At 62.5% G+C, this 23,745-nt stretch overlaps 1 protein-coding gene across 3 annotated transcripts in view; it reads right to left on the reverse strand.

Annotated features, from left to right (window-relative positions):
- The window catches only part of NAV1 (neuron navigator 1), a 203,260-nt gene that overhangs the window by 103,242 nt on the left and 76,273 nt on the right, over positions 1–23,745 (reverse strand). For 2 of the 3 annotated variants that reach the window (XM_074351514.1, XM_074351513.1), the window contains exon 4: positions 22,475–23,257. The exons of the other annotated variant lie outside the window; for it this stretch is intronic. In XM_074351514.1, the coding sequence (XP_074207615.1) occupies positions 22,475–23,257 (783 nt within the window). The remainder of the gene's footprint in view (positions 1–22,474; positions 23,258–23,745) is intronic. 3 annotated transcript variants of the gene reach the window in all.

The raw sequence follows: 23,745 nt of genomic DNA on the forward strand, positions 1-23,745 counted from the left end.
TGGGCTGGGGATTTGGCGTCTGGGCTATGGCTTAAGCTAAGATACAGAGACCAGAAAGTCGGAGCAGACTCCGGGAACAAGCCAGCGTGACCACGACGGGCAGTGCCCCCTCCGGGGACCGCCGGCCGCGCAGCGTGCCCAGTGCACACAGGGCGCACACGCTGTGGGGATTCTGCATCCTGGGGAGTCCTGAGGCTGCTGAGCATGCACAGGCTCTGAGAAGTCCTGCAATAAAGAAACCTGCTTAGCCTTGTTCGACCCAGAGTTTCCTACATTCATTTGACCACAGGGTCCTGTATTTTTAAGCAGAGCCAATTAACAAGTCTCAGGAAGCTTCTTCAGGGAGTTGCTGGAAGACGGGCAGGAAAGAGGAGGGGACCGGGAGGGCAGGAGGGTGGGACTGTGGAGGCCCGCATGTCAGGATGAAAAATCAGGGCGTTACTCCGTGGGAGTCTCTGAGGGTCCCCTGCACTGGGGAGCAGCGGGGTCTCAGCTGTGCATCGGGAAGGCATCCCCAGAGCAGTGTTTGGGGCTGGACTGGGGAGGGGGGGGACAGGACACTTCCACAACTGAGTGAAGGCGAGAATTAAGACAAGGAGGGGGCGGGGCGGGGCCATCTCACAGGTAAAAGCAAGAAGACTCGTGAGCGTCAGTGATGGAATCAAGGGTGGGGTCAGGGCGAGAGGGAGGATGAGGAGGGGTGGGGTGGTCCAGCCGGGACAGGCCCCCACCCTCCTCTGTCCCCAGGGACCAAGAGCAGAGTGGCACCTCCCAAGGCCGCTGCGCAAAGGACAGCACACAGTACAGGCAATGTGAGCAGCAGGCTGAACTGGAGCTCATGTCCTAGCACAGAAAAGACCACAAGCGCGTGCGGCGGAGACACACGCACAGACGGGGAGAAAGGGCAGCCTCCCCCCGCGCAGAAGCCCAGGTCCTTTCCGTAAACTGCCACCCACCCCGCCACGCAGAGCCTGCGCCGGCTCCGTCTGCACCAGACCCGTTCAAAACCCCTTCCGCCGCCTCCCAGCCGGGCGACCCCAGGCCGGTCACAACCTCTTGGCCCGGCTTCCTCGCTGGCGGACGGGGAGCAGGAGCCCAGTTTGTAGGCTTATTTGGGGGGGTTACTACATGTAAAGCACTCAGAACGGTGTCTGGTGCGTGGTCAGTGCCTGGAAGGCGTCGATAGCTCTTCTGACTGGAGGGGCTGGGGGGGAAGGCTGCACACCAGCTGCTCCCAGTGGAGGGGGGGCCCAGGGCTTGGGTTTTCTTTCCCTTCCAGGGGTGGAGGCTGCCTCCCTCCCCGAGACGCACGCTGGCCACCAGAGGACTTGGTCTTTCACTCTCCCAGCACCTGTGGGCCCTCTGGGGGGAGCTGTGAATGGGACCCCCCCTACAGGCTTTGTGAAGGAAAAGGTGCTGAGAGGATCAGCTGGCTGCCCTCCACTCAGCCGGGCCTCGTTCTGCCCGCAGGCTCCGCTGCGGATGGGGGCATCCCAGACCGGCCCGCCTCCTCCCTTCTGGGCTCCCAATCGGGTCTCCACGGCAGCCTCCCCACCCCCAGCTTGCTCCCCCAGCATCCTGTGCCTAAGCAGATGGAGAGGAGGGGCTGCCAACCACCCCCCCACGCCCAGCAGGGTCCTTCGTTGGACGCTGCTGGGTCTGGCTTGGGAGGGGTGTGTCCTTGAGTCTGAGCCTGTGGTGCTGAGTGGGCGGCAGGAGCAGTGAACGCACCGGGATGAACGGGGCCTGGACGGCAAAGCAGCCTCTTCTGCTAGAGGCTGGGTGAAGTCAGAAAGCAAAACAGAACTGCTGATAAAAGCACTCCCTTCTCGCGGTTTCCCCCATGTCAGGGTTCCTGAAGTCACCAGGACACCCACCAAGCAGAAGAGTTAAGAGCCCAGGGTTCCAACTCTGGCCACACCAGTGACCGATTCCCACCCGCAGCAGTAACTCAACTTCCCCATCTGTGAGATGGGGGCAGAGCCACCACCCCTCGAAGGGTCCCAGTGAAGCCGGAACCAACCACCTCGTGCACAGCGTGCTGAACACAGGCAGACCTGGACACAGAGGCCTCGGTGGAGAGCGCAGAGGCCGGGGCGGCAGCAGCCCAGCCTGAGAGGAGAGGGGCCCGGACTCGTGTCCTGGGGTCGCCACAAACTCGCTGGTGCATGGGGTCACGCCACGGCTCCTTCACTGTCTGACAGGGATGCCCGTCCTGCCCGCCTCCCAAGCGAGACCATGTGTGGCAGGACACACTTCTGAGGCCTAATTGACTCGTCTCTCGCTCTAACTCCATGTCGAGCAGGTCACCCTGTTACAAAGCTCCCAACTTCAAGAACAGAGTCAGTCAGAGGACCCGGTGATTTTCCAGGAAGAGAAGAGACTCTCTTTGAGAAGCAGAGAAGAGGCAGGCTCTCCAGAACTAGGAATGAAGTGGGGCGGGCATAGGCTCCCCCACCTTGGCAGAGAGGCCCACAGGGGCGCAGGGGCGGCCCCTCAAGGCTACGGGGGACCTTCAGGGACCAGAGGGAGCACCCTCGCCTGCACCCCGGCCTCACCTGAGCCTGTGTCAGGGGCACACCTGGGGGGTGGGCAGAGGACCCAGCCATCCTGACTTGCAGTGTCCCCTACTCTGGTGGGTGGGGGTCAGAACTAAACTAAGTAGATTTAAAGCCACTCAAGTAGGGGATGTTTCTGGGGGAGGGATAAACTGGGAGTTGGGATCAGCAGATACACACCACTGTACATAAAAGACACAAACAGCAAGGCCCTGCTGTGCAGCCCAGGGAACACCACTCAGCACCTTGTAACAGCCCGTAATGTAGAAGAATCCGAGAAAGAGTATCTGTGCACCACCGAGTCATTTTGCTGCACACCAGAAACACAGCCCTGTAAATCAACCATACTTCAATAAAGATAGATTTTCTAAAAAGGAGAATAGGGAGAAAGGAGCAGGAAGTCTTCTCCAACCACACTTACTCAGTCAATAAATACTTCTTAAGTACCTGCAAAAAAAGAGAAAGAGAGAGGGAGACAGAGAGGGGTGTTCCCCGGACGCCTGAGTCCGTGGGCTGACGTTCGCGTCTGTCACAGACTCCGAAGTTTAGACAGCGTGGCACGTCAGAAACACAGTGTGCGGTGAGACTGTTGCCCACCTAATGATTCCGATACAGCAACCGCGGCAGGAGGGGAGGGCAGAGGTGCACCAGGGCCAAGGCCTGGGCTGGGGGCCCCGAGATGGTGCTCCCCGGTCAGCCTGCGCGGATCCTGGCCTTGACCACTTCCTCCACCGCGGCCTCCCCCGCTTGACCTCCTGGGGCTCCCCGATTGCTCCTCCCCTCGCGGGTCCAGCGTGAGGACTGAGCAGAGGGGGCGTGGAGCCCCGCTGGTGTGGGCAGCTGCACGTCCATCTTGGGGAGGGGCGAGCTCAGCCCCTCTGCAGGACAAGCAGCGCCCGGGAGCGGGCCAGACCCCCTCAGACCACCTTGCTCTCAGGTAGCAGAGCGAGGGACATGGCAGTCTGCAGGGTGCGGCCTCCGACCTCCCGGCCCTCCCACACCCTCCCGCCTGCCTGCTCCAGCCTCAGGAGGGGGCTGCCGTCAGCTCCCTCTGGTGCCGCGGGGGGGGGGCCTGAAGCCCAAGCTGGTGACTTGGGAATAAATTCTTCACATCACGAAGGACAACTTATGGGCCAAGATCTATTCTTGCTTCTCTCCTCTTGAGGCCCCTCTCCTGCCATCCAGCCTCAGAAAAGGGTTCCAAGCAGGCGAACCCCATTATCCCCTGTGGAACTGGAGCCCACGAGGCTGGGCATGGGGCTTGCGGTGGGTCATGTGACATGAGGAACGAACTCAGGCATCGGGTGGGTGGGGATCCCTGGGTTCCTGGATGCACCTCATGTCCCACTGCTTTGTCTTAAACCTCTCTCCCTTTGAGAAAAGCCAGCAGGGAAGGGGGTGAAGGGAAGGAGACGGCCTCACACAGGCAGGTCCCTGAGAGGCGAGGCTGGGAGCCCTGCTGAGGCCGCGCTGGGCCCCGCTGCGTGCTGCCCTCCAACAGCAGCAGTTTGCCGGGCCCCTCCGAGCGGGCCCCCGCGGCTCTCCAGCTGCCTGGCGAACCGGACGCGCATCTCTCCGCTGGGACACTGAGGGCACCCAGGCCACCAGGCCTGGGGACTGGAAGGGCCCGTCAGCAGGGAGGCCGCAGGTGCAGGCAGGCAGGGCAGGGACCCAGGGTGGGGACGGGCACAGAGGGACATGGCCTGGCTGCTTCCATGGTTCTCTCCAGAGGCAGACCTGGCACCAAAAGAGGCTGAGGCACTGCCCAGGGAGACGGAAGCAACATTCTGCCACGGGGACCCATGCACCCCTCTTGACGCCACCCACGACTGCTTCCCAGAGCCTGTCTGGGTCCCAGAGAAGCCCCGCACCAAAGGAGGACCCCAAGGAGGGGACAGAACAGGACCACGGGCAGGGTGGCACCGCCGCCCGCGGTCCCAGCCACCCTCCTGGCTGCTGGGACCCTCCCCCAAACACTTTAGGTTTTAGACGAGTCTCCATAGCAACCCAAGTCCCCATCAGCCAGAGGGTCACCACGGTGACTGAACTCGGCTCCCTGTCCAGGGAGAAGGGCCCTCACGCCTTATCTGTCAAGCAAGGCTCACAGGAAACCCAGCAAAGGGAGGACGAAGCATGGAGGGCTGGCCGGGGGCAGAGGGTCCGCAGCAGGACCAGAGACGGCGGCCTGGCCTCTGCGTCCCCCAGGCCTCCCTCCCAGAGCTGACCAGCCCCCTTCAGAAAACGCACCTTCTCCGCAGTTGCCTCTCCCGGGCCCTCCCTTCCCCCTTGTAAGAATCCTCTCCAGGTCCGCCGGCTTCTAAGGCCCGACTCCTCCGCCTCCTCTGGGCATTCACAGACTCTGCACCGCAAATGCAGCCCGGCCCGTGGTCCCTGGCAAGGCGGGGCTGGTCCTCAGCTGCTGGGAGCCTCCCTGTGTGCCCTGCGCATCACTCCGACCATCCACACCCTGGATAACGGGGTCTTTACTCCGGGACCTTCTCTCCTACGAGACTGGAGGCTCTCTGAGGCCACAGCCTGTTTCCTTGCTTTTAATTCCACATGGAGCTCAGCCGAGGAGGCGGGGTTGGGAGGGGCTGAGGGTGTTGGACGCCCCCCCCCCCGCTGTGAAAAGGAGGAGGGACCGTGAGGTCACTCACACTTCTCTGGGGGCTGAGGTCCAGCCTGGGGGATGGATGCTTCCCTGTTTCTCAGTCTCCCTCGCGCCCTCTCTCCCATTCCGCCTGACAGCTATGCTCCCAAGAGAAGCAGAAGAACCGAGATCTGAGAAGCGCGAGCCTCCCACGGCTGTACCCCCCCGACCCTGCCCCGTCCCTCTCTAGCGCTGCTCCCCCCGCCCCCCAGGCCCATCTGCACCCCGCCCACACGCCGGAAGCCCTGGGCTCAGGTCTCAGAAGCGACCCACCCAACGGGACGCACCCTTACTGCGCTCTGAAATAAATCTTTAAGACTTCTGCTGCGTTCTCACAGAGCCTAGAACAATGCATTCATTAAAAAAACAGTGGAAGTGTTTGGTTAAGCTCACTTTGTTTTTAGTCTACAGAAAGTGTTATGTTTAAAATTAACAGCTGTATTATTTTAAAAGACGAGAGTCAGGCTTTTCTCTCCACTCAAGAAGGTCCTGCTGCCCGTCGACAGCACGACCCGCAGGCAGAGCTCTGCACGGGGCCCAGCATGCCCCTCTCCCCCGGCGCCCCCCGGCGCCAGGTGCCCCCGGCGGGCAGGCTTCCGGGCTGTGGGCTTCCAGGGCCTGGTCTGTACTGTGGGTTCCCTGCAACACGCACCCCAGGCCTGCCTTCTGGAAGCACCCGAGCCTGGCTCCGACAGCAGGGGCTTCAGCCGCAGGCCCCAAAGGACCGCCGTTTCCAAGGCGACCCTGCGGCCACACGGCCCAATCACTGAGCATGTGTCATTTACTAGCAACGCCACCTTGGACAAGTGACTCAAATTCCCCGGCCTGTGACAAGGACACGGTGACGACATCCTGAGACCTACCTCAGAGAGTGGGTGCGAGGGGACTATCACAGCAAAGCGTTTGGAGCAGCGCCCGGCACTAGAGAAACGCTCCACCCCAGAGTTAGGGGGAACCGTCCGACACCTAGTCCCTTGGGAAGACGGCCCGCCCGGACAGGGCTTTTCAGACTGCGGGCTGCAACGCACCTGCAGGTCCTGAAATCGGTGTGGCGGGCTGCAACCAGCAATTTAAAAACACAAATATTCAACAAACAGAAAATCAAGTACACTGTACGCAGTATCATTTTGGAAAACCTTTGACTCCGCTTGTCCACACTGGATTTGCTGGAAGATGTATTTCCTATTGGGGGTCAAGGTACAAAAAGACAACTTTGAAACCACTGCTTGAGGGTGTTGTCAGTTCGTGACCACCTCTGCGCGCCTGAGCCCTCGGTCCTGTCTGGAGAGCGCACGGGGGAGGGAAAGCGGGCAGGAGGTAGAGGGTCCAGGCGCTGGGCAGTGTCCGTCCCTCACGCAGTCTGCCCTAAACGGAGCCTGTTCCTCGTGAAGGGCCAGAAAAGCCTCCTGTTAGTGTTTCCCCTCGAGACAGCCTGATGTGACCGCCAGAGGTAAAGTCCAGCATCCGCGCTGTGAGAAGCTGCATGGCTCCCAGAGAACTTGCGGACAAGGGCTCTCCGGGGGCAGGCCTGCTGACCCGACAGCTGGGTGCTCAGCGAGGGACCCCAACTCCTACCCAGAGCCTCCTCCGGGTCCGCTCCCTCCGGGCACGTGCCTCCTCCGGGTCTCCCCACAGTGCTCTGAGCTGGAGACGGTGGGGAGATACTGCCTTCTCTCCAGAGGAGATGAGAAAACTGAGGCCCCAGGGGCTCACACGATGTGCTCAAGTTCACAGAGTAACAGGCGGCCCCAGAGCCCTCGGTCCTCCCTTGTAGCCCAGGCTGACCTACACCATGACCGGAGACAGAGGCAGGCGGGGTGCAGGAGGCAGGCTGGGGGGCTCGGCCCTGAAGAGGGTACACCTGGGCATATCTGGGGCTCCTCAGTGCAGTGCACAGGAAGGCGGCACAGGGGGGAAATATCGCAGAGGGAGATGGGGCACTGAGTGAGCGCCTGGTCACAGCCTGAGGGACGCAGAACCCCTGAGGGCAAGAACCACTCACTCACTCCTGCTCTTCCCACAGCATCCAGCGTGGTCCTGGGCTCAGTAATGACTGTGCCCAAGGACGTGAAGACAGTAGGCTCTTTGGTGGTCACCTTCAGCTCCTGTAAGCAGGCGCTTTTGGGGCAGAAACCACCAGCATCACAGGTGCCCTGGTTTACTGCAGATGGGGTGCCTGCTCTAGTCATCACCACTGGTGCCACCACCATCATCTCCACCACCACCACCACCACCATCTCCACCACCACCACCATCTCTACCACCACCACCACCAGCTTCACCACCACCATCTCTACCACCACCACCACCACCATCATCTCCACCACCACCACCACCATCTCCACCACCACCACCATCTCCACCACCACCATCATCTCTAACACCACCACCACCACCATCATCTCTACCACACCACCACCATCATCTCCACCACCACCACCACCATCATCTCTACCATCACCAGCACCATTATCTCTACCATCACCACCACCACCACCATCTCTACCACCACCACTACCACCACCACCACCATCTCTACCACCACCACCACCACCATCTCCACCACCACCACCATCATCTCTACCACCACCACCACCATCTCCACCACCATCACCACCATCACTACCATCTCTACCACCACCACCACCTCTATCATCACCATCACCTCATCATCACCATCACCAACATCATCTTTACCACCACCACTAACACTACCACCATCTCTACCATCACCATCATCACTACCACCACCATCTCTACCACCACCACTACCATCTCTACCACCACCACCACCACCATCTCCACCACCACCACCATCATCTCTACCACCACCACCACCACCATCTCCACCACCACCACCATCATCTCTACCACCACCACCACCACCATCTCCACCACCACCACCATCATCTCTACCACCACCACCACCATCTCCACCACCATCACCACCATCACTACCATCTCTACCACCACCACCATCTCTATCATCACCATCACCTCATCCTCACCATCTCTACTATCACCATCACCACCACCACCATGGTCATGACCACATCTGCCTGCTCAGGACACTGACTGCCCCCTCCCTCTCCCGAGCTCAGTCTGTATGAATCTCACATGCCCTAAGTCCAATTGAGAGGAGCTTACCTTTTAAAAAAGGCATTATCACTAAAGAACTAGATTTCATTTTCAGATGTATGTGCTCTGCCCCTAAGAAACTTTTGTATCTAGGTAAAATGAGAATCCTCAGTCCCTTCCTCAGAGTCCCTCCCTGGGGCCTGCAGGGTTCCGTTCACTGCCCTACAACTCCCACCACCGGCACTGCCTGCTCCCAGCCCAGGCTGCTGTGGGTCACCCAGACGGCTCCAACTGGGACTGAATGAGGAGTGTGATGGGGGCAGGGCGTAGTAGGGGAGGAGCAGACAGAGGCAGGCGGCTGAGCCTGGGGACCAGGGGCCACCGAGGCAGCCCCCTCTTCACCTCCTGGCACAGGAACTTCAGCAGAAGGTGAAGTGCTGAGGCTGCGGGGAGGGGCTGGGACAAGGCAGAGAGACCCCCGAAGGAAGGTGGAGCCTGGCAGCAGATGGACAGCCACTGCCCAGGGCACACCGTGCTCCACGCCGAGCTGCACAAGTGCCCCTGAGCAGACAGCACATTTCTTCCTAATCCATCACTCCACCAAGGCAGAGGAAGGACCGCTCCTGTCCACCAGAGCAGAGAGCCAGCTGAAGGCAGCAGGGCAGGGGTGCTGGTGGGTGGGGGCAGGAGGGTGAGAGCCTCCCACTCTGGGGCTGAAGTCCCACCCCGTCTGCTTCTCTCTGCAGTGGTGACCTTACCCCCCTGCTGTCACCAGCCTCTTGCCCAGAGGAGGGACACTGAGGTGGTCTTCTAGATCCAGGGAACACTCAGAGGGACGGTGTGGGCCCCTGGGCTGCGCGTGCCTCCTGCCGGGACCAGCAGGCCATGGACTTGAGGGGCTTCTGGCCAGTCGGAGTGGCCCTCAAACGCCAGCCAGGCCTCTGTCCTCATTCCCTCCACAGGGGACACTTGCTGGAGAGGTTCCCTCGGCCAGCCTCCCCCTGCAGCCGCAGAGGGCCAGCTCCAACCGGGCCCAGGCTTCACTGAGGGACCAGCCAAGCCGCCGCAGGCAGGGAGAACCAGGACCACTTACGAAAGCTTCTACATGAGGCTGAAAGCCACAGGGGAGGGGTGTGCTGGCTCCTTGACCCCATGGCCTCAGCAGACATGGTTGGGCCAGCAGCAGCCCTTCCTTGAGACGCCACGGCCCCTCCGGTCATTCCTCCTCCATCCCGGGCCGACCTGCTAAACTCAGCAAGGGCAGGAGCAGGAGTGGAGTCGGGAGCCGTGGACCTGGGTCCTCACTGGCCTCTATCTGGCTGGTGCCCTGGTGTGAACTGGGGCCCTTCAGTTCATCATCTGTTAGACAGGACTGGTCCCCGAGGGCTCTGTGTCCCAAGGGCTGCCCTCCCCGACTCTGCGAAGAGCCTCGAGGGGCAGAACAGGGCATCCCACTCTTTCGTTTCAGGGACCTGCCAGATGTCCTGACTTTAAACCTTAAGGAAGGGGAGAGTGCTGGACCAGGAGCCGGGGGCTCCAGGTGACCTTTGGCAAGCTCCTACTTCTCTCAGGGCCTCAGCTTCCTCCCCCTCACAACAAAGGGTCTCCATCTCTAAGGCCCCCCTGGAGCACTGGCTGAGATGCTGTGGCTTCCCGGAGTTAGGGAAGGGGACACCTCAGAGGTGCCTTTCACCCTCACCCGGGTGCCTGGTCCACGGAGAGGGAGCTGGGTGCCCTCATTTTGGTTCTCCGCTCCTGTTTTTAGATTCCGCTCAGAGAAATCCCGACAAGCAATACACCAGACTCAGCCGGAAGGAGCTGGCAGCCAGAGAAGGGCAGCCCGACCAGGAGGAGGCGGCACAGCCAGCACCCCTGCCCCACTCGCTCTCTCTTCGCGGGCAGACAAGAGCTGAGGCTGTCGGGAGCCCGAGGGATGGGCCTGGCCAGGGGCGTCACTCCTTCATCCACCCATCACGCCTGGGTCTCGTTAGTCACCAAGGCGAGCTCTTCAAGTCCAACCTCAGCCCCGCTTGCTGGTACCGCTCTCCCCGCCTCGCCCAGCAGAAAGGACAGCCGCTCTGCCACCCTCGCACTCCAGCCCACGCCCATCTGTTTTTCCTTCCAGACGTGCGTTTCCTACCCAGAGCTGCCTGAGACAACATAGGATTTGGGGAGTAAGGAGGGAGGCAAAATAGGAGTGGGTGTCGGACAGACTCCCCGTCCCGTTCTCTCTGGGTCAGGTGCTGCGAGTGTCGGTTTGCGTTCCCTGAACAGACAAGAAGCAAGAGGGAGGCTGGATAAGGAAGAGGGTGCAGGGAGAGGGTGCGGGGATCCCCAGGCTTGTCCAAGGACTGACCGAGGACGCTGGGGGCTGGGAGTGGACAGGTCAGAAAGGGGGTCCATCTGAGAAGACAGAGGGGTCTGGCACCCACGCCCTCAGCTCCAGCCAGCTGTTCCCTCCAGCCTCAGATCCCCATCCCCAGGGGATGGGCGGCCTTCATCTGACCACTCCCTGTTTTACACATGAGATCAGGGTGCCAAAGTAGGTATCAGCCGCAGTCACAGCGATCAGTAACCAGACGAGGAAAACGCTCTCCCCAGAACCTCCGGGAGGGCAGTCCGAGGCAGCAGAACGGCTTTTTGAAACGTTTACACTGGCACAGGTGATTGAGAGATGAGTGTGTTTGCAATGCGGATGGTAGAACCTCAGAGGGTCTGCTGTCAGGCTGGGAGCTGGCAGGAGGCGGAACCAATTCTGGCCTCTGAATAAAGACTCCACCAGCGCACTGCACAAAAGCAGCCAGGAGTTCTGAGCACCACCCCAGAGGGCTGCACCTGGGAAGGAAGGGGCGATGCTGACCCCTCCCCTGCCCACTTGTGAGTCTCGCCTGCCCCTCCAGAGACGGGCTGGAGGAGAGGAGGCCTGTCAAGGGTCAGGTGCACCTGGATGTTCCTGGGAAGGGAGATGGAAGTGGGCCTCACCCCCGCCTCCTGGAGGCCCGGCACAGGTCTCTGGTTTCTGGTGGGGAACTGACAGTGTTGGACGCGCAACGAGCCCAGGCTGGCCCCAGAAAAGAGGCAAGAAGCAGAGACCGCACTGCAGAGCTGCGGCTGCACCAGTCAGCACCCAGGCAGCCCCTGACCAACCGGCCAACCAGAAGACAAGACGCCTGGAGGCCGCCCTGAGCCTGCAGAGGGGGAGGGTGGGGAGGAGTGGGGCGGACAGGGGAACGTTGGGAAGGAAGAAATGTGGGCGGGAGGACGCTGGTGTCTTTCAATCAAATGCAAATTTAGGTAGACAGCATGCAAAATAACATGTCTAATTTTTGCATCTGCAGTTGGGGCGGGGTCTGGAGGGGGACCAGCACCCGGGGGAGATGCTTCTTGAGAACATGATCGACACACGCAGGAAGGACGGATGGACAAGTCACCTGGCGGGGAGACAGCAGAACAGAGACAGGCCCAAGGAGACCCAGAGGGGAGAGGGGCGTTCTGGCTGTGGGCAGGGGCAAAGGGGGCAGGTGGAAGGCACGCTAAGGCTCAGGAGCAAGGGCCTGGAAAATACATGGCTCTGAGGACAAACGGCGCAGGGCCTCCCAGCTACTTGACACAGAGGCAGGATGTGAGCCCAGGTTAGCCCCCCCCGCCCCCAATGCCCTGTGTGTTCTGTGTCCTCCCTCCTAGGACCCCCAGGGTGAGAGGTGAGGACTTAGAACCCGCAGAGCTGCTACAGACAGCTTGGGCTGAGAAGCTAGGAACTTTATGACTGTTTCAGAGACACGGTTTCAGCAGGAAACCCAACCTGGATGCGGAACGTGGGGAAATGGCAGGAACCCAGCCCCTGCTCAGCCCAGGCCAGGCTGGGCGCCTCAGGCTCAGAGGCAGGGCTGGATCCTCTGTGGCAAATCCCTTCCCATCGGGCCTCCCACCCCTAAGACAAGGCCAGTGGGCGCCCCCCACCCCCACCCCCAAGCCCCAGCCTCATGCTTGCGGGAAATAACCGGTCAGCAACTCCCCAGCCACCTGTTCTCCCCCGAGATGAGGGGAGGAGCCAGGACGACATGGCCTCGTCCCCTCCAGATGTCCTCCCGGCTGTGTGAGAGCAGGCCACGGGGCGGATGCCAAGCCTCAGCCCTGGGGACACCCCAGGACAACCAAAGGGTTGCTGGCCAGTGGAGGGGCTGGGGACAGGGCAGGACTGCGTTAGGGGACCTGTGGTGGAGAGGGGACAGGTAAGGCCGAGACAAAGCTGGAGGGCAGGCCGAGTGCCCCCGCAGAAGTGAGGACTCCTTCTGCCGGCTCTCTCCACCTCCCCCACAGTTCAGACGCTTTTTTCACACTGTTTCTGCTCGTTTCTTTTTATCACAGTCTAAACAGCTGCTCAGCTGATGCATGACCTCAGAAACACTTGACAAAGTTGACTTCTGGAGAATGCGCTTTCCCTCCCTCCTTGTGACGGCTGTCAGGCCCCCGGCCCCAGGGGAGACCGGCTGATCTCTGGGACGGAGGCGGCCGGAGCTGTGGGCACCACACCGGCCACGAGGGCCTGGGGCAGAAGTGTGAGTCTGTGGCACAGAAAGCGAGGAGCCACCAGGGCGGGGGGCAGGGCCCCTGAGCAGGAAAGGTGCTCGACAGACCCGGAAACCTGGCTGGACCCCACCCCTCCCCCAAGTCCTGCAAGATGCCCCGTGTCCTATAACAGACGCCCCCTTCCCCTGAGCTGGCCCCAGGGGCTTCCACAGGCACAACCGAGAGTCCGAGCTAAAACACCGGGCCAAACCACAGCAGGTCCATAACCGGCACCAGCCTGCGGGAGACGCCGCTGGGACCACCAGTCCCCAGGGGGTCTGCGGGGCCCAGGAATCAGTAAAATGGGGCTAAAACCGCACCTAACTCGCTAGGCTGTTCTCGACAGTCAGATGAACTAACCGGACCAGCGCTCAGCCAGACACAACACGTAGCACGTGACAGATGCTACCAACAGTCCCCGGGTCATCCATGGAGCGAACCCCGCCTCACCCCGCCTCCCGCGGACACAGCACTTGCTGCAGTCTCCTCTAGAAATCACTGGCCAAGGACGGGCAGGAGGGGAGGAAAGGGGAAGTCAGGCCTGAGACGCAGATGGGGCTGGATCTGCGGCCCCAGCCCCAGGCTGGCCCTCCGCTGCAGCGGCTCAGCCGACAGCCACACCACCCCATCCTGAGCTGCAAGCTGGCAGGCCTGATCCCTCCTTTACCACCAAGGAGGCTGAGACATTAAGGGGCTTATATTCAAGATCCACATTACGAGTGACAGATCCAGGGAGCAGCTCACCCCAGGTGGACATCTGGTCCCCCGACTCCTGACTGCTCTAGGCATCCACATTGTGGCCACTGGCCTTCCTGTTGGTAGGGGGCAGCCCTCTCCCCAAGAGCCATCCTGCAGCTCTGGACGTGGCTGTGTCACCACGCAGCCCACCGCGTGGTGCTGTGACCGCCTGTCTGCCGAGGGCTGGAAAGAACTGGTTCTCACAGCCCAGTTCTTGGGACCACGGGCGTAAAGGTTCGAGGTTCTCTAGGGGCGGGGTGGGGGCCGACGTGGCCACTTGTATATGAGGCGGAAGAGTCCAGCGGCTCCTCTGAATCTCAGCTTTATGTGACCCCCATGTGACTGCCGTGTGATTCTCGGGCTCCACCGAGCTTCCTGCCTCCAAGTCCGTGTCTGAGCAGGGCTCCCAGTCACCCGCAATGCCCTCAGAGGGCCAGACTGGCCGTTAAAAAAGATGAACTGCTCTCATGCCCGCAGGCAAATGACAGACCCTCCTCCACCCTGGCCACGCAGTCCCCCCCCCGGGAACCCCCACACTCCGCACCCACAGGGTTCCCACCCGGCGTGGCGGGGAGCCCCGCCTCCTCCCAGCCCACAGCCTGTGAAACTCTGAGCATTGTGAAGTCTTGTGCGTGGGACCCGTGAACAGCATCTCACTGTGGGGCTGAAGTGGCTCCTACAAAGCGCTCAGCTTGCCGGCCAACAGGGGCGTGTCCGTCACTGCCATGCACACTCCCAGCGACCCGCACCTGGGAGGGTCCCAGTGCTCCTCCGTGGGGCCTCGGGAGGGAGGCTGCCCACCCGCCCGCAGAGCACAGGGCCGGTCAGCATCTCAGGCACTGGTGCTTCTTCCTGGGAGCCTGAACCCTGAAGCCAGGCCCTCGATGGCCCCCAAGCCACAGTGTCCAGCAGGGAGGCTCTGCCTGGCGCCCAGGAGGCCCCTTGATGTGCAGGAGCAGGAGGAGCCCCTCCACGCCGCTTGCTGAGCTGCAAGCCAACCCCACTGGGTGGGTAGAGCAGCCCCAGGCTGAGCCCTGACCCTCATGGTCCCCGCCGCCCCACGTGGCAGTGGGTGCCACCCCATGTGGTAGCGGGTGCCTCCCGACCCCGGGTGGCCTTCTCTGCTGCTGTCACGCCCTCCCGCCTAGGGCAGGATGACGGGGAGGCCAGGCAGGGGTGGCCCCAGCAACCCACAGACACCATGTCACCATCAGCGGAAACAGACACGGTGACATACCTTTGGCACCCCTGAGCCCTTGGATGACGCCTCCTGGGGTCACCCAGACTCCAGGACAGAGCCAAACACCCCAGCTCCTGGGACAGCGGGAGCCCAAGAACGCCCAGGGCCAGGCAACTGGAACAGCCCGGCGGCATCCCAAAGAACAGAGGAAGGGGAAGGCACGCGCCTGGGACAAGGTCCCTAACCCTCCACTGGGGCATCCTCGCCACCTGGGGCCCGCGTGGCCGGGCCGCCTGCTTGCTCCGCCCTCCCGAGGACCATCTGCTCCCAGGGCTCCCGGCCAGTGAGTTCCAACCCAGTCCTTCCACTCCATCCAAGCAAAGCTGGGCGCCTGGGAGGCCTTTTTCCCTGAGCCAAGTGCTTCCGACCCCTTTAAACGGCTCCCCACCCCTTCGGAAGGCTTCCCGGGTGGACTAAGCAAGCTGGAGCTGACAGGCGGCGCCCTCCCACAGACCTGTGTCTTTCTGATGCCAAGTGAGCTGTGTGCTGTGGAGACGCTCCACAGGCTGTCTTCAGGTCGGCCTGCGCGCTGGTGCTGCCGCGGGCAGTCTGGTTCAGCTTTGCTGTGGGCTGGGGGTCTGCCTCCGGCCAGGCGCTCCCCAGGGCTGGGGACAGAGGGGTACTGCACCCTCGGGCCTAATCAGAGCTGCTGCCAATCATAAGGGACAGCCCCTCAGCCCCTCTGCAGGGCCCTCTGCTGTGAGGGCCATCTCCACTCAGCACACAGATGTGGGACTTGGGAGGCCCCGCGCCAGCATGGGATTCTGCGGGGGACTTCTGGGGCGAGCCTTGATGTCTGCCCTGTTTGAATGTCTGTCCAGAGCCTCCTGCACGCCCTGGGGCCTGTCACAGTCATGTCATGGGCTCCCCAGCCTGCCTGTCCACCTCCCTCCCGGTCTCCCCCAGCCAGACGCTGACCCTGATTAAGCCCTCATTTACCTCCTCCTCTCCGTTTCCAGTCCCTCCCATTTCTGCTGCCAGGATCCCAACCCTTGTCTGCGCCCCTCCCCTCCTCACCCCACAGGCCGACAGCTCCAGCCCCCTCACTCTCCTCCCCAGCCCTTCTCAGCCTCCTCATGGCCTCCACCCCACACTGGAAGGAGCATGGACCCCTCTTGTCCCCTCACGCAGCAGGTCAGCGGCCGGCCAGTGGGGCCCAAAGCCTGAACCTCAGGAGCACAGTGATCTGCCCAACAGCCACCGCTTGTCAGCAACCCTGAATTAAACGGACCAAACTCAACATTTGGCGGGGGTGGCTTGAGGCTTCTGGAAGTGGTACCCCGCGGGGTGAAGGTCAAGTCCTGGCTCTGCTGCTCACCTGCCGTCTGGTCCAGCGGGTGACCCGTCATTCAGTGCCCCCATCTGCTCAGCTTTGAGCACCGGAACCTCAGGGTCACTGTGGGCACTGAGTGACTTACCAGACGCCGGGAGCCGGAACATGGCTCTCGGGGAGGAGGGTACAGCTCAGCAGTAGCGTGCGTGAGGTCCTGGGCTCCATCCCCAGTACCTCCATTACAAATTTTAAAAACCTAATACCTCCCCCAACCAAGAACAAAAAGTAAGAACAAGAAATACATACATCACACAGCCAGGGGCCGGTGAGTGCTGGCTGCTGCTAGGCCACCGCTGACTCCAGGCCTACTTTTTCTCTCCTGGTGGAGAGTTGGGTCCCAGGCCTCCTGGGTGGCTGCCAGCTCCCCCCGAAGGGAAGGCCTGTCCACCGGGTCACCAAAGGCAGAGGGAGCCTGCGCCCCGGGAGCAACAGCCTCACGGTGTTTTTCTGGGGGAGGAGCCAGGGCAGCCCAACCCCTGCAGTCTCTGCCTGTGGCGGGGGGGGGGGGTCTGTCTGGGGGAAGCTGTTCCACCCTGGTCAGCCTTCCGGCTCTTTCTTGCCCGCCCAGCACTGCACACACACAGATGCACCTTCAGTATGCGTGCGGCTGTCGGAGGCCAACGAGCGTGCAAGCACTTCTATGCCCTGCCCACGGTGCGTCCTCCGAGCACCCCTGCCTTCCAGCCCCGCCTCGTCCTGGGGGTTTACGTGCAGAAGCCATGCGCTCCATCACCCAGTACCTCCCCGCACACCTGCCTGTCTAAGTCTCGTCCTCTCAACACCCACTACCTTCCTACCCAGCCCAAGGTCACGGCGGGCAGTCTGGCTCTCCAACGAAACGTCTGTGCTTGTGACCAGATCACCCCAACGGCAACACCTCAACTGGACACCCTTCAAGACGACCTGGCTGCCCAGGACCAGTGTTGGGTCCACACTTGCTCTTGGCTTCCCATCCCTGACACGGGAGCAAGCGCCCCGGGAAGCTGGTGCAGAGTGAGCACTGCACAGAAATTAGAAGACCAGGCAGGAACCGCCCGCTGCGGAGGCTCTGAAACGTGTCGTCGGGACGTCGAAAACAGGTCTGATGAGGCCCGGGCCAAGGCCGCCGGCGGGGGCTTAGCTGAGGCTGAGCTGGACAAGAACCGGTGTCACACAGGCAGCGCTGGCAGCAGGAGCCGGAACCAGCCAGTGCAGGTGCCCCGGGAGCGAGCCCAGAACCTGCCAGCAGCAGTGCCCGCGCTCTCCCACCCCCACCACGGCTCCAGTCGGGAAGTCCATCCTTGCAATCTGTGTGCTGTGCAGAGAGAAGAGCCCGGCCCCACCACCCTTCCAGGCACGCAGGCTGTGACTACGCCGGACATACCCTTGGCACAATTCTGGGAGAGAAACATGGCTCCTAGGGCATCTCCCGGGTCTGTGCCCCGACGCCTGTGGATCAGGAGGGAAGCAGAGACCCCGGTGTGTTGGACCCAAGAGGCTCTGGCTTCCTCTCTCTGCAGGGGGCCCCATCCCTAGGGGCCACAGTGGGGGAAGGTGTGAAACACTGTGCCTGCCGTGAGGGCTGACCCAGGGTTCCCAGGGCTTCCATCGCGGCCCATGCAGGGCCCACACAGGGCCAGCGAGCTGAGCCTGGCCCCCCGCCCTTCCTGTGCAGGAGAGGGAAGGCTGCGGGCTCTGGGGACATCAAATGCATCTGGGTAATCCAAACGGGGTTTGGAGGAGGTCAGCCAGCGCAAACGAGAAACACGTGGCGTCCAATTCCCCTCGGCTGGCTGGCCATCACAGGGCCTCCAGGCCCAGGGGACCCTGCGGAGGAGAGCCCAGGCGGGCCAGGTGCTGAGGTGCAGACATTATGAGGGGCCCAGGAGTCAGGGGAACAGCTCAGCTCCGCCCCCTACCAAGGCTGATTCCAAAAGAAAAGACAAACGGGAGAAAAATAAAAAGATGCGATGGGATGTGGACGGCATCCGACCTCAGATACAAGGAAAGGCATCTGAGAGGCAGGCCACTTTTATCCGTGAGGATCCAGAGAGCAGGTCTCCACTAACGGGTGGAAATGCTGAGAAAGCAGAAACTTGGCTCAAGGGGCTTTCCCATAATGAGTGCTTTCCAGGGAAATAAGGTAGTGAGCCCTCTGTCACTAGAAGTGTGTAAACAGAACACCCACCTGCCTATGACGCCACAGAGGGAGTAATTCCGGCTTTAGGTGGGTGGCTCCACCAGACAATTTCCATTCTGTGGTTCTGCGAAATCCCAGGGAAGGGCGAGGGAGGCGGGTGTTCTGCGTGGAGAAGGGTGTCTCTCCCCTGGCTGTTCAAGGAGACATTGGGGAGCTGCAGGGATGGGCCTGGGGGCTCCGCTCAGGCTGGCCGTGCAGGACCGGCTCTCCCTGAGCCCCACGGGGCAGCCTGCACCTCCAGCCCTCGTGGTGAGAGGCTGTGAGCTGGGGGTATGTGTGTGGAGGGTCGGCCCGGAGAAGGGCAAGGCTGGGGGCAGGTGACAAGGGTGGGTGGCTCTCTTCCTTCACCTGTGACTCCACAAGCCTGGGGAGGCCGGAAGTGAGTGTCCTCACTCTCCTGCTGGGCCCTGGGGGACCCCTGGGAAGTCACCGCGGGCCGAGAGTGCTGGGTGAGCCTGCACACATGGCCTGTTTGCTCTGAGACTCCCAAGAATCCTCCACCCACCCGAACCCCCAATGCACTGAAGGAAAAGGGGAAAAAATGGTTTGGGAAGCCATTTCTTCTCTCCCCTATTCAAGCATCCCAGAATACAATCTCTGGAGCAAACCCCCTCCTCAAAATAAAACAAAACCAAAACCCCACATCAAGCAACTGGCTTAGAAAGAGATCATTTCCTGACTTCCTTCCCCTGCTCTGTTCAGCCTCCAAGGGCCTGACCATTGTCGTGGCAACCCTTCTGTGGGTCCCGACGCCTGAGGGAGTGGGACCAGGAACTCCAGTCGCCTGGACTCCTGAGGCCCGGACTTCACCTCGGGCCAGGAGGGCTGAAGAGGGACACATGCTGACTTTGCTCTGAAGCCCTTGGGCCCAGGGCTGACCAGCGGAGGAGGTGGGTGGGCAAGACAGTGTATGCAACTGCTCCAGATCAATACCAGCTCTGTGTAAGTAGTCCAGGGCACCTCCAAGGTCTGACCCCCTCCATCTGCACCCCTCCCCAATCCCGACAGGTAAGGGGGAGACATTCACAAGTGGGGAACCTGAGTCCCAGAAGAGGCCACGGAGCTCAGGACTTCTGCACAGGGAACTCAGGACTGTGGCCCTCTGCCTGCCCCAGACCCAGGCCAGGGGCTGGAGACCTTTCCTCTGGGAGCCAAATCGCCTGATGTAGACTGTCCACCAGGGTCTAAGGGCACCTGATTCCTGAGACAGGCCCCTTTCCCCTGGGCACTCACCCCTCAGTCTTCCAAGTGTCTAGGGTTCCCCAGTGGGACCTGAGTCATTTGGCAGCTTCCAAAGTGGGGGAAGGGCAGGGCGCCTGCCTGGACCATCTGGGCCCCAGCTGATTTCTGGGAAGCAGTGATCAGCTTCATTCCCTTTTATAAAAGACTATTATTTGGGGCTGCCTCACTCCCTCTCCCCACCAGAGACTGGGCTGGGCAGCTTCTTGGGTCAGAGATGGCCATGGGGAGTGAGAGTGTGTCCTGACCCTGAGCCTTACGGTGCAGAACCTGTGTCTTTCGCCACCATCCGGAGACACCGAGGTGTCCACTCCTTCCTCCAGGAGCCATCCTGCTCTCTAGCGAGATCCTGACAACCTGGACACCTTCATGAGTTCTCCCGTCCCCCCACCCTGTCCCCGCCCCATGCAGGAGAGGGGCTTTGCCTGGTGGTCACCTGGCCCCTTCTGCCCCCTTCCCCACCACCATGCAATGCCCAGCACTGCCCTCCTGGGGACAGCCGCACTGCCAGCACCCACTGGGGTCAGTCCAGTATGTTTGCCAGACTCCCTCCCTCTCTGTGCGGTCATCAGGGCGGGTCTGTTGGCCCAAGCCCAGCACATACCAGCCTTGCTCAGGGCCCTCTTCCCCTGCTGACTCCCCTCCCTCAGTCAGGCCTCTGACCTGGAGCTGCAACTCACGACTCAGGACAGACATGCAGAATCTGCCTTCTCAGTACTAACTCACAGGTGACCCCTAGGTCGTCGATACTTCAGCCCTGCGTTTCCCCCACGGCCTGGGAAGTGGGGCGTGTTCCCCCTCACCTCCGAGGATGCACCTGGAGGGTAGGGGGAGGGGCCACAGCTCAGGGTCTCCCCCTGCCTGGTCAGCTGGGGGTGGGGCTATGGGTCAGGGTTTCCATGGTCACTGCCTCTTGAGAAGCAACTAAGAGGGCTTCAACCAGGCCTGCAGGTCCTGGGGCAGTGCTGGGCCTTGCAGGTCTGGGGAAGCCCTGACCTTGAAAGGGGAACTGTGTCCTCTGCTCTCCTGTGTCCCTGACACTCCTGCCTGCTCCTCTCCAAGGAGAGTCCACACCTTTACTCGCCTCCACGTCATCCCCACCCTCCTCTCAGCCCTCAGGGAGTGCCCTCCCTGTCTGCCCAGTGTCACCTTCTCTGGCCTTGGTCACAACTCAGTGACCACCTCCCTAGAGAGGCGTCTACTTCCTGGTCCCTCTCCTGCACGCAGCCCCCTCTCATTTCCTCCACAGCCCTCCCTGGTGCCTGCAATCGTTTTTTTCTTTTCTCCTACATTGTCTGTCTCCTCCAGTTAGACAGTACGTTCCTTGAGGGCAGCACTAGGCACGGGGGTGGGGGAGGCCTCCCCCCAGCTTCCGCACCCCACTCCCACTCGTCCCTGCGGAGGCCAGGCCTTCAGGCTGCTCTCCAGGGAAAAGCCGCGCCTCCCTCTTTGCCCTTGTCCAGTCCCCTGGCGTTCCCTGCAAAGCCCATTATGCGGCCTCCTCCGCGAGGCTCGGAATCCAGAGTTCCAAACCCTGCCCCTGGTCAGAGGTGCCTCGTCCTGGCCCACACGGGGCCCGGGGGCCCAGGAAGGTTGCAGTAGTTCGGCCAGTCTTCCCAGCCCTGCATTCTCCAGGCCGCCAGCCGACTATCCCACCCCCCATTCCCACGCGCCCCACCTCCTCCTGCCCATCACTCGGACCGCAGCCCGCGTCGGCCCCGCCCTTCACACGCGCACGGACACGCCCCTTCCCAGCCCCCCGCGGGGCGGGCGGCCAGCCTGGTACCCGGGAAGCTCCGGTCCCTGGGCGCGGGAGACCCACATCCCAACCACCGCAACAAGTCCGCGGAGCCACGGCGACTGCCCGGCTCCAGGCCTCGCCGCCGTCCTCTCGTGGCCCCGGCCCGACCCGTGCCGGCTTCCGAGGCCCGGCGGCCTTGCGTCCTGCACACCCCGGCTCTATCCTTCTCAGGGCATGGGTTCCCCGGGGAAAGCAAGCGCAGTTCCGGGGCCCGCTCCGGGTGTTTTGCATAGACTCCTCAGGCTTAGAGAACAATGGGCCAGCTCTCTGCGCTTCCTCCGCCCGGGCGAGCTTTGTTCCTTCCCGCCCGCTCGGCTTCCATTAGCCAAAGGGCAAAGGCTTTCCAGTCAACCAGGAGTCTCGGCGCGAACGCCCAGACCTTCCCACACGCTCTAAAAACCCGGCGGGGGCAGGGGCGGGGGCGGGGGAGTTGGGCCAGAGCCCGGGCCGAGGTGCAAGACAAGCATCCAGATGCGCGCAGCTGGCTGTCCGCCTGCCCCCGGGCCCCTGACGTGTCTCCTTGCCAGAACCCCCACACCCGGGAAATCCGACTCTGCTCCCACCGGGGATCCACAGAGGAAGTGCAGCCTCAGCTCCGCTCGGGGCCAGACAACCCTCACAGCTGCTTTCCCCGCATCTGCCCTCTAGATCGGCTCCCGCTGGGCGCTCCCCTGGCCGTGCTGCATGCTCTCCGGCCCAGCACAGACCACAACACAGCTGAGGTCTCCACCAGACCCCCAGATTTTGCCATATTAAGATTCTAGGCTTTAAGACTGGAGAAAGCAGATGGGTTCTACCTGGAGAAGCGATGCTCCCCACCCCACTGTCCAGCCTCACCTGAGGGAGGCCAGAGCAGAGCTCCGGCTCCCGCCTGGGGAGTGTCTATCACGGCGCACCTGGGCCACATGCACCTGGAGGTGGGCCAGCCGTGTACATCTGGGCGCAGCGTCGCGGCGCAGCCTGACCCGGGGTCCGCAGAGCCCCGCCGGGGGAGGAGGGCAGGGTGAGCCCCGCTCTCCCCACACCCTCCCTCGCAGCGGGCAGCGGGCACGGGGAAAGGCAGGGGTGGGGAGAGGAGGCAGGACTCACCCAGCACCTGGCTGAAGAGCAGCTGCTCCAGGTCTCCCAGCACGGTCACCACGAGCTCGGGGTCCACCTTGAGGAAGGCGCGCTCCTCCTGGCCCTTGGCGGGGGGCACGGGCCCGGAGCCCTTTTGCGCCTTGGCCTTGCTGGAGAGCAGCTCGTCGTCCGACTTGCCGTCGTCGCTCACGGCCGCCTCCGGAGCCTTGCTGAGAGGCTTGACCTCGGCGTAGGGGCCGCGCGGGATCCGGCTCGGCTTCCCCAGGCTGGGCGCGAGCGGGGCCATGGGGGTCTTGGCGCCGCCCGCCGGGCCGCCCTTGGCCTGGAAGAGCGAGTGCTCGGACTTGGACAGCGTCTTGGACATCAGCGGGGCCTCGCGGCCTTTGGACCCCGCCTTGCCCAGGCCCTTGGGCGCCTTGGCCATGTCGTCGCTCCACTCGGGCTCGTAGAGCTGCATCTTCTTCTCGGAGTCCGTGAGGAACGAGAGGTTGGTGAGCGACTTCTGCTTGCGCAGGTTGGAGGCGGGCGGCGCGCCGGGGACTCGACTGTCCACGCTGCCGGACTTGAAGACCTTCAGCTCCGCCGCGCTGGCCTTGGCCATGCCGCCGCCGCCGCCGGGCGCCTTGGCGCGCTTGGGCAGCATGCCTCTGCCGTCCGCCGCCGCCTTCCTCGCGGCGCCCCGCGGCTCGTCCGCGCCCTCGTCGCCGCAGCTCAGCTCCACTTCGGGCTGCACGCTCTTCACGCTGCCGCCCAGCATTCTGCCCGCGAGGAGCGCATGGACGATCCGCGCGTCTGCAGGCACGGGGAGGGGGGCGCAGGGAGGAGGAGCGGGGGAGGGGAGGGGGAGAGAAAGGACGGAAGAAACCGAGGAGGAAGGGGAGAGGAAGGGGGAGGCAGCGGGGAGGGGGCGAGCCGAGGGCGCAGGGGGAAAGAAACGCAAGGAAGGAAGCCGGGGAAAAGGAAAGAGCGCGGAAGCCGTGGAGCGATAGGGCGGGGCCGGAGGAAAAGGGGCGGGGCGGGGAAAATACAAATGAAAATTTAAAAATCAATCAAAGAACCGAAGCCCCGCGGCTCGCCGGCGCTCAAGGGTGCCCGGCGCCGGGTCCCGGCTCCCCGCCCGCCCGTGGGTCCCCCGGGCCGTGCGCCGCCCGCCAGCGACAGCGGAGGCTGCGGGCTGCGGCTGGAGCGCAGGAAGGAGGGGAGGGGAAGGCGGAGGAGCCGCTGGAGGAGGGGAGGAGTGTGCGCGAGCGCAGGGAGGTGGCGGAGAGAGTGTCTATTTC

This window comes from Camelus bactrianus, chromosome 23, assembly GCF_048773025.1.
Source record: "Camelus bactrianus isolate YW-2024 breed Bactrian camel chromosome 23, ASM4877302v1, whole genome shotgun sequence".
Taxonomy (NCBI): Eukaryota; Metazoa; Chordata; class Mammalia; order Artiodactyla; family Camelidae; genus Camelus; species Camelus bactrianus.